The sequence below is a fragment of the Apium graveolens genome, unplaced genomic scaffold (genome assembly GCF_009905375.1).
Source record: "Apium graveolens cultivar Ventura unplaced genomic scaffold, ASM990537v1 ctg8031, whole genome shotgun sequence".
Taxonomy (NCBI): Eukaryota; Viridiplantae; Streptophyta; class Magnoliopsida; order Apiales; family Apiaceae; genus Apium; species Apium graveolens.
The window spans coordinates 78,255-89,037 of NW_027420834.1; the positions used below are offsets into that span (position 1 = coordinate 78,255).

A 10,783-nucleotide genomic window follows, 5' to 3' on the forward strand; every position below is an offset into this window, starting at 1 on the left:
TATGTGTATATATAGCTGTGTATATGAAAAAAGAGCGAAGGAAGGGAAAGGTATTTTGGAGACGAACGGGGCGGTGTACGGCGGTGTCGGTGGGGTTGTAATCGAGACGAAGAAGAAAAGTAATTAAAGTAAAATAAAAAAATGGAGTAGACACTCGTTAAGGGAAAAATGACCGTAGAACTTGTGTGTAATTACAATTCATTAACGTTGCTTTTATTCAACTAACAGAAATTGATAGAAGTCATTTAATTGCTTAAAATATGAACTTAAGTCACTAACAGAAATTTAGTTGGCCTTAGGAAACTTCTGTATAATATTATATGGAAACCAGACTCCCAGTCTGACTCGAAATTTGTGCAGCACCATTGCTCAAACCAGAAAATAGTTTAAATTTCAAGCCACCAGTCTTGGTACTATATATCCAGTATCCTTTATAAGATTTCACAAATATTTCTCCCTCCTTCCATATGCCTATATCATTATCATTATAAGTACATGCAATTGCATAAATATAAATATCATTGTAAGCAGTTGCTAGTGTCTGAGTGAGTCTAATATTAAACACTCTGCTCCATTCCTTCCCATAGTCACTACTCATTGAGATATCAGCTAGGTTAAGTCACTACTCATATCAAATAATCTAAAATGACCATTGCACTCAATTAGTCTGAATTCCTCAATATTTTTCGACCAAATCCCAGGATGCGGAAGCAGCTGGAAATTCTCTTTACAAACATCGAACGAGACTATTGTTTGGTCCACAGGCAATTCCCCGTAGTATTGTCCAAGAGGGCTTAACAGCCAATGTAAAAATCCATGCACGAAAACAGGCTTTCCGTATATGGGATATTGAGGAAAACTAGAAATCTTTCTCCATGAGTCTGTGCCCAAATTGTGCACTACTGTACCTATGCATTTACCTGTATTCTGCAGAGTACAAACCATTTTGAAGGTATTCGTTGAACTATCAAAACCTAATCCATAGGCATTTACTGGCGATTCCTCTGGATGCTTTGATATGGACCACGAGGTGTATTTCACTGGAGCAAGAAAATCATCCTTTGGCGGAAGGTAGATTGGGGGCAGAGCTCTGAACTGATTTCTCAGCAGATTTGACACAAGGATTTTTTCGTCCTAGTAGTATTCTGCAAAGTAAAGCAATCCATTGCAAGAACCAAAGGTACAATAACCATTAACATTTAAATCTGCCATCAGAATTTTTCCTGCATAGATCATGCTATAATCTTCATTGTCATATGCCGCATACATACTTACGCTACTTATCAAATTGGTAAACTTCGGGAGAATCAAAGGTGTTTGTAGCTCCAAACTTCTGCAATGAATCTGCATGTGGCAGAGAAAAGGATCATCTATGATTTTCAGCCACGATTTTGAATCTGCATGTTGAACATTATGTGTTAAACATATCATGAATTATATAAGAGAAAAAAAGGTACTGGAAGAGTATGTGATATTTCATTAGATAACAACCTTATATACTACAAGGTTGTGGCTGTTGAGTTACATAACCACCAGGGAAAGAAGTGTTTCATTTTCCTGGATATTAAAAGCAGATTTATATAGGATAACTACGTCTTTAAAAACACATTACTTCTAACACTCCCTCCTAATGTGTTGTTCCTGAACTCCCAGCAGATTACGCAGCATCTGAAACTTCTCTTTTGGAAGTGCCTTTGTGAATATATCAGCAACTTGCTCCTCGGACTTGTAGTAGACTAATTTTATCTCATTTTCCTCGATCTTCTCACGAATGAAGTGATGTTTCACAGCAATGTGCCTTGTACAACTATTGTAGATAGGATTCTTTGCCATAGATATGGCTGACTTATTGTCACATAGCATCTCTGTTGCGTTTCTTTGCCTTTCATCAATATCCTCCAGAATTCTTCTCAACCAAATAGCTTGTGATGTTGCCAGGGCAGCAGCTACGTACTCAGCTTCTGCGGATGACTGTGCAACTGAATCTTGCTTCTTTGATTGCCAAGAAAATGCTCCTGAATCAAATGAAAACACAAAGCCTGTTGTGCTCTTCATGTCATCTCTGCAACCTGCCCAATCACTGTCACAAAAACCAATTAATTTTAGCTCTTCACCTTTAAAATATTTGATTCCATATGCCACAGTTCCTTTTATGTAACGAAGAACTCGTTTGGCTGCTCCAAGGTGAACCTCGCTAGGATCTTGCATATATCTGGACAACAAACTAGAAGCAAACATAATGTCCGGCCTAGTTGCCGTAAGATACATTAAACTTCCAACAATGCTTCTATACAAAGTCCTGTCTACTTTTCTTCCACCGTCATCTTTCATCAATTTTTCATTTGCTGCAAGAGGTGTTGCCATTGCTTTGCAACCATACATATTAAACCTTTTTAACATTTATTTCAGCGTATTTGTGCTGACAAATAAACACTCCATCACCTTGTTGGTGGATCTCAATCCCAAGAAAATGGTGTAGCAGTCCCATATCACTCATTTCATACTTCTTCATCATATCACTTTTGAACTGATTTATCATATGCTCATCATTGCTAGTAAAAATCAGATCATCAACATAAATTGCAACGATAAGAATTGACATACCTTGCTTCTTCACATAGAGAGTTGGCTCACTCTTACTTTTGACAAATCCATTTTCCAGGAAGTAGTTGTCGATATGGGTATACCATTGACGAGGTGCCTGCTTTAACCCATACAACGCCTTTTTCAACTTGTAAACTTTTCCTTCTTGTCCTTTAATGACAAAACCATCTGGTTGATCTACATAGATTTCCTCTTCTAAATCTCCGTTCAAGAAGGCTGATTTCACGTCAATTTGATATAATTTCCATCCTTTTTGAGCTGCAAGAGCAATGAGGGTTCTGATTGTGTCTTTTCGAGCTACTGGTGCAAATGTTTCGAGTTAATCAACTCCTTTATGTTGTGAATATCCTTTAGCCACTAGACGCGCTTTATTTTTTAACCAAGAACCATCTGACTTGTGCTTTATTCTATAAATCCACTTCACACCCACAACCTCTTTATTTTTCGGTCTTTCAACGAGTTGCCATGTCTTATTTTTTTCAATCATGTGAAACTCCTCTTCCATTGCCTTCTTCCAAACATCTTCTCTAATTGCCTCCTCAAAACTCGTTGGTTCAATCATGCAAAAATTACACGACTCATAAATATCAGCAAGAGACCTCATTTTCAGCGGAGTACTTCCTGAACTTGACGATCTTGCACTATCACTTGAAGGTGATGATGGATCAGTAGGTGAAGATGGATCAGATGGTGATGATACTGGTGATGACTGATCATTATTTTTGTCTTCATTTTGAGCTTCTGCTTCAAATTTAATAGTTTTATTTTGACATGCTTCTTTCTCCCAATTCCAGCTAGCTCCTTCATCAAACAACACATCTCTACTTATGATTATTGATTTCTTCTTTAAACTATACAACCTATATCCTTTTGATTTTGAGCTGTAACCAAGAAGAATGCATTTTTCACTCGTGTCTTCCAGTTTATGTCTTTTTTCTTTCGGAATATGTGCATAGCAAATGCAACCAAATATCTTTAAATGGCTTACCGAAGGCTTCTTTCTGCACCATGCTTCTAATGGAGTCATTTCTTTAACTGCCTTAGTTGGACATCTGTTAATTAAGTACACAGCAGTATGAATTGCTTTAGCCCAGAATGAATTTGGCAACCCTTTCTCCTTTAACATTGATTTGGCCATATTCACTACAGTTTGGTTCTTTCTTTCAGAAACTCCATTTTGTTGTGGTGAGTAACCAACCGTGAGTTGTCTATCAATTCCTTCATCTTCACAAAATTTATCAAACTCTCTAGAGGTATATTCTTTACCCCTATCACTTCTCAAAACTTTTATGTAACAACCACTTTGTTTTTCTACAAATTTCTTGAATTTTTTGAAAATGCTAAAGGCCTCAGACTTATATTTCATAAAATAAACCCACGCCATTCTTGAGTAATCATCAATAAATAAAACAAAGTACCTATTTTCAGCAAGTGAAGGAGTCCTCATTGGTCCACACACGTCAGTGTGAACAAGCTCCAGCAGTCCCCCAGCTCTCCACGATCCTCCTTTTGGAAAAGAATTTCTATGGTGCTTTCCCATGGCACAACCTTCACACACTTCATTATTATCTTCAACTTGAGGCAGCCCATACACCATATTTTTCAGTTCCTTCAGCCCTTGAGAATGTATGTGTCCAAGCCTTTTATGCCAAAGCAAGGATTCATCTTTCAGGTGTGCTTTTAAGGCCAAATCAGCATCATAATTGAACATTAGCTGAAAACTTCTGCCCCTTTTCATCTGTATTTTTGCAACCAATTTTTTGCCTTTATTTTTGTCAAAAATTGTGCAAGTACCATTCTCAAAATAAGCAGCATATCCATTTTCTATGAGCTGACCGACACTAAGTAGATTCTGATCTAAATCAGGGACTAATAAAACATCATTAATGTATCGTATGCCATCTTTTGTTTGAATACATATCGTACCTTTGCCTCTTGCCTGAACCAATATGCCATTTCCCATTTTCACTTCAGCGGTAATACTTTTATCAATCTTTGTAAATATTGTGCTGTCTCCGGTCATGTGATTGCTACATCCGCTGTCCAATAACCAAGTAGTGCTACTTTTCTCATTTGTGACCTGACAATTTGCATAAAAGACTGCATATCCATCTTCTTTTTCTTCAGATACATTCACTTGCTGCTGATTTTTGAACCTGCAATCTTTTTGCAAATGTCCAAATTTCTTACAATGATGACATTGAGGCTTCCCTTTGAACCAGCAATCCTTCTCTGTATGGCTACTTCGTTTGCATATTTCACACTTGTTTGATTGACTTGCATCACCTAAATATTTGTTATAATTACTTTTTCCTCTTCCTCTTTGGCCTCTTCCTCTTCCTCTATTGAACATTCCACCTCTTGATGATACTCCTCCATTATAACTCTGAGACGGTGATTCCTTTTTGTTTAAGTTGAGCTTACATTGCAAAGCACTTTCAATGGATTTTTCGGAGTGTCTCATCAATCTTTGTTCATGGGACTGTAATGATGCCATCAACTCACCAGATTTTAATGTGTTAATATCTTTGGTTTCTTCAATAATGGACACCATAGCATCATATTTATCAGTCAAGCTAATCAGAATTTTTTCAACAACTTTCTTATCGGTAACCACTTCACCGTACAAAGCCATTTGATTGACAATTTCATTTATTTTTGAATAATAATCCTTCAAACTTTCAGACTCATTCATCTTCAAGTTCTCAAAATCTATCCTGAGGGATTGTAGCTTAATAGATCTTACCTTGGAATTTCCTTGGAATTCTTCTTGCAAAACTTCCCAAGCTTCTTTTGTCGTTGCAACCCTCATAATTCTGGGAAACAAGCTCTCTGATATAGCTTGTTGAATAAAGAAGAGGGCTTTTGCATCTTTCTTTTTAGTCTCCTTTAAGGCCTCCTTCTGAGCATTTGTTAAATTTGCTGATTCATCATATCCACTTTTCACTAAATCCCACAAGTCTTGAGATTGGAAAAGTGTTTTCATCTTCAAACTCCAATAATCATAGTTTTCACCATTAAAAATGGGCATTGTAGGTTGTTGAATATTCATACCTTGATTTGTTGCAACCATTGTTGACGTGTTGTTTCCGCCTACTGCTGTTCTTTACGCCCAGTTTCTAATCGAATCTAGCTCTGATACCAATTTGTTAAACATATCATGAATTATATAAGAGAAAAAAAGGTACTAGAAGAGTATGTGATATTTCATTAGATAACAACCTTATATACTACAAGGTTGTGGCTGTTGAGTTACATAACCACCAGGGAAAGAAGTGTTTCATTTTCCTGGATATTAAAAGCAGATTTATATAGGATAACTACGTCTTTAAAAACACATTACTTCTAACATTATGCACATAGGAATTTCATCCATAGTTAATTCGTATGAAGAAACAGTTCATGTGTTCCAAAGGAAGAAAAAAATGTAGCAGTACTAATATTACATCAATATAACAATCAATGAAAGAGTATTATCAAAATTAGGAGGCACCAATCAGTCCAATAATCACAAACCTTTACTTATTCCTGAATTTCTAGCCACGTCTTTGTTCTTGGTTTAGATATGTCCATAGAGTGTTACTCTATTTTTAGGTATGACACCCTCTTGATCATAGGTAAGACAGAACAAAGAGCATTGAAATACAGACTATGCTCCAGTTTAATCTCTATGTAAATCCTCTAATAAGATAACGTATTTGCAACCCATACATACTGCATTGGACGACACTAGCTATTAGATATAAGGAACAAAGAAAACACATAAAAGTAACTATGATATCGTAGACTCTAATGCCTTTTATCTACGGTCCATATAGTGCCTTCAAAGCCCAAACTGTTTGTGCGTCAGGGATACATCTTTAAACTAAAGTATAACTTCCAAACTATACTTTTATAAACTAAAGCATAACCTCCATTAGGATAGCTAGGACTTAATAGAACCTTGATCAGTACAAAAATAAGCTCCTAATCATAATATTCTTCCTGTATCTTAAAGTAATCATAACAAACCCCAATTATGCACAAGTACACTCTTGCTAACAACCGTCATCTCCCTTGACAGTGTCCCAATTCCAACAATTTCTTTTTCCTATGCTGTAACAATCAAATATAAATTTGTAATTACCCAAGCAAACAAACCATCATGTAATAATTTACTTTGAAAAAACAACAATCAATTTATTTATTCAAACATTATTAAGAATTTATTTTAAAACATTATTCAACCAGAATATATTGAGCAATATAAATCAGGATTTTCAATTACTTTTTAGATTTTGAAATTTCAGATTTGTTCAATTTGGATTTTAGAATTTTATTTTTTAATTTGGATTTTTACGAATTCTTAATACCGGCCTAAAACCCGTGCGATATACGGATTATTTTTAATATTATATAATTTTTTTGAATTCAATTTGAAGTAAAAAATTTAAGTTACGAAACTTATTTATTTAAAATTTTAATAATATGATTTCATTATACTTTTTAACATACACATAGGTGTATAAGTTAGTGATATTATAGTTTTAAAAAATAATGTAATGATTGAAATTTATATTTTTATTGATATTTATAGGTGTTTTTATGAAAAAATATTATATTTAATTAAAAGATAAATTTTATATGAGATCAGTAGTATACGAATTGTCATTAGTCGACCAAATTCAACCAACTATATTCACATTTATGTTAGCTTAATATGTTTAAACCCGAATCAATGATAAAATTTTATGTGTTAATGACAAAAAATTATATTAGCTTAAGACCCGTTATATCAACCAAATCCAGTTAATTACACTTACTGTTTTATTTAATTTTACTCTAGCTCGGGATAATTATTATTTTATTTTAGACCGAATGAATATTATGGATTATTTTGCTTTAATTTGATGATATTATATCGACCCTACGAATTTCCTTTCAAATGTATATTTTGTTATAGTCTGATCCAATAATATAATGTTTTTAGCGGGATCAATAATATTTATTATTTTATTTTAGCCCGCTTATTCAAATTCCACTAACTAAATGTAGTTTTTTGGATCAATACTATAATTTTGTTTAGCCCGGTCGGGTGAATTTAATATATTATTTTGTATTAACCAAAATCATTAGACATGTTATAACTTTGTTATGAATATTTATCTATTTATGAGAGTATTTTATTTAAAATATTATTATAATTACGGTGACCAGACCGACTACCAACCAAATTTAAAGGTTGTTGGGAAGAATTGAACCCGAGTCTTTACATTCACAACCATATCAACTTAACACCACACCACACTATTAGTTAAGTTTTTTATCATATACATAATATGTCAGTGTCGTAAATAGCGACAATTTATTTAACTTTAAACATGATTACTAAAATATTTGTGGAATTAGTTTTGAACAATTGAATTTGAGATATAAAATTAAGCATAGTATATAAACGGATCATTCCCTTATTTATTATACAATTTTTAATTTGAAAATTATGTCTTATACATTTTTTAAATATATTTTTAATAAAAAATAAATTGTACATATAATTAAATTTTTTTATATGTTAAAAAGAGATACACTTATATAAATATTGTATATGTGTACTACATATTTAGTTAAGTTATAATTAGCGTATTTCGATTTATTTCGAATTCAAAATTAGAACTTGACCAATTTTTTAAAAAATACTCGAAATTTGACTAAATGACGTGCCTGTAAATATCACGTCACTAGCTGGGTTTAATTTAAATTACCAGTTCGACTAGACTATCTTACCAACAAAGAAAATTTTTGTGATATCTTATGTTGGTAAAAATTAATATCTTTGAGATTTTTATAAAAGCAATTTAATTGATAATATGTATCAAAATTACTAACTTCAAAATCAGAATTTTACCCATTTTGAAAAAATACTCGAAATTTGACTATATGATAGAGCCGAAAATACATCATCACTATCTATGTTTAATAAATTTAAATTACGAGTTCGACGAGAATATCTTACCAATAAGGATAAATTTTATAATATCTTATATTAATAAAATTAATATTTTTGAGGTCTTTATACGATCAAGTCAATTGATATTATGTATCATAATTACTAACTGGCTGGTTTTATAATATTTACATCAGGAACTTGACCCAATATTTAAATTTATATTATTCAATTTGATATGGTTATTATAAATAATCATATACATAAAGTCCCTTTTTTGGAGTTCTCGAGTCCAAAATCCTAACTTTATATTACAATCCAATCTAATGGTTCATGTTTTATGTTTCCAATAATTTAAAAACTAAAATAATAAACTACATAACGTAAACGTGTGTTACATCATTAATGTTCAGCAACTTGAATATTTACTTTTTTTACAACGTGAATATGTATGTTCTTCAAACTGATCATATTTTATAAAATCATATGTTCTACAATGTTCAACCTGTCAAATATATAAGATTTGCAAGATATTTATTAAAATAGTGATATTTGTAGAACATGATTCACATTATAATACATTTTACAAAAAATTGTACTATTTTACTTGCAGAACATATATGGACTCCCATACTCAACCAAAAACAAAGACTCAATAGAACTTAACTCATATATATATAAATAAGAAACTTGAAAAATTATAGAAATCAATATTTTGAAAAAAAAAATATTTAAAATTAGCAATAATAAATTTCAAAAAAAATATTTAGTGTTGGAAAATATTGTACAACTATTTTCAATTATTTGAAAAAGGTTAACACTATAATGTATTCTACTATTTGATTTAATCCATGTTATGCTATCTAACTAAAAAAAATAATATTAGTCGATATTTTGAAGGATTAACAAGTTCAACTAATATTTAAAAAAATTCATCAAATTGAAAATATTTAATTTTATAAAAATAATATACAATGTTATCAAGTTACAATAAAAATAAATATTATAATCATAATTGAAAGAAACATCAAAATAATTTGAATGATGATATTATAACAAATTTATCTTCATATTGTTGGAAAAAACTTCTGAATATCAGTAGTTAGTCTTTGCGATATATGAATTATTTTTATGTCACATCCATGACTGATGCTCTGTTGAGTAAAAATATATATGTATGATTGTCAGTGCTACTACGACTACGGTATATAAATAATTAACGAGGTCAGGGATGAGGCCAATGCCTACAATGCAGAGCATCAACGAAGAGCCTCCCTTTATTACAATAGACGGGTTTAAGAAAGGTTCTTTCAACAGGGAGATATGGTTTTGATGAAGATTGAGGCATCTGGAGTAGGGTAGGGAGGAAAGCTAGCCCCCAACTGGGAAGGACCTTATAAGGTCAGGAAGACACTGGGACGAGGATCATACAAGTTAGTGACCATGAATGGTGATGAAGTGCCTCGCACTTGGCATGCTTCAAACCTGAAGGTTTATTATGTTTAGGACATTCACTACAGGTTCCTAGTACTTAGTATTAAGTTTATAAATAAGGTCGACGAAACCATCTTATGTAAGGGTTGAACCCATTTCTTAGAGATATTATCTATGCAAGTTTATTTCTATCATCTTGTCTACCAATTTATTTAAGTACGAGCATATAAAGAATGCAAATCCTGAAGGACCAAATGCCGAAAATAAAAGATAAGTATGAAATGAAATTAAACGAAGTGCATAGATAAAAGATCCCAAAGGATCATAAGTTAGAGTCCCGAAGGACCAATAAGTTATAGACCAATAAGGTTCAAATCAATGAGTTCTGAAAATAAAAGCCACGTATAGCAATTAAGGCCATGCAAGGCCACGTTATTCACTCATCAGAAGAATCCTCCCCCTCGACATCCGAGCCTTCCTCAGAAGAAGAACCACTCCTCCCTGGAATCGGCTCCGCAATCTTCCCATGAAGGGCTGCTCTGAGTTAGGGCTACCCGAGGGGGCCTTACCCTTAGAACAGGAAACGGAACCCCCGTGACTAGAACTCGATTGAGACCTCATACGAGGAGTCGAGGGCACAGATCCAGAAGCTTGTACGGATAGATCCATGGTAGGTAGTTTCCAGGGGCAAGATAGAAGGCTTGGATCAACCACATCCGTCCATACGCCTTGAGCGTCTTTGATTCCCATATTCCAACCCATGGCCATGTTAACAAGACGCATCTTATCATCATGTTCGTCCATCATTTTGGTGAACCTAGA

General features: G+C 33.1%; 1 protein-coding gene across 1 annotated transcript; it reads right to left on the reverse strand.

Annotated features, from left to right (window-relative positions):
* Window positions 1-415: 415 nt before the first annotated feature.
* LOC141704583 (secreted RxLR effector protein 161-like) lies at window positions 416-2,378 on the reverse strand. The gene is made up of 2 exons (XM_074507806.1): window positions 1,492-2,378; window positions 416-1,397 (listed from the first exon to the last, which is right to left on the reverse strand). The coding sequence occupies exon 1, from the start codon at window positions 2,362-2,364 to the stop codon at window positions 1,615-1,617; it is 750 nt and encodes a 249-aa protein (XP_074363907.1). The 5' UTR covers window positions 2,365-2,378; the 3' UTR covers window positions 416-1,397; window positions 1,492-1,614.
* Window positions 2,379-10,783: the final 8,405 nt, after the last annotated feature.

Excerpts from the sequence above, each read along its gene's own strand:
- LOC141704583 (XM_074507806.1), bottom strand. The coding sequence starts at position 2,364 with ATGGCAACACCTCTTGCAGCAAATGAAAAATTGATGAAAGATGACGGT.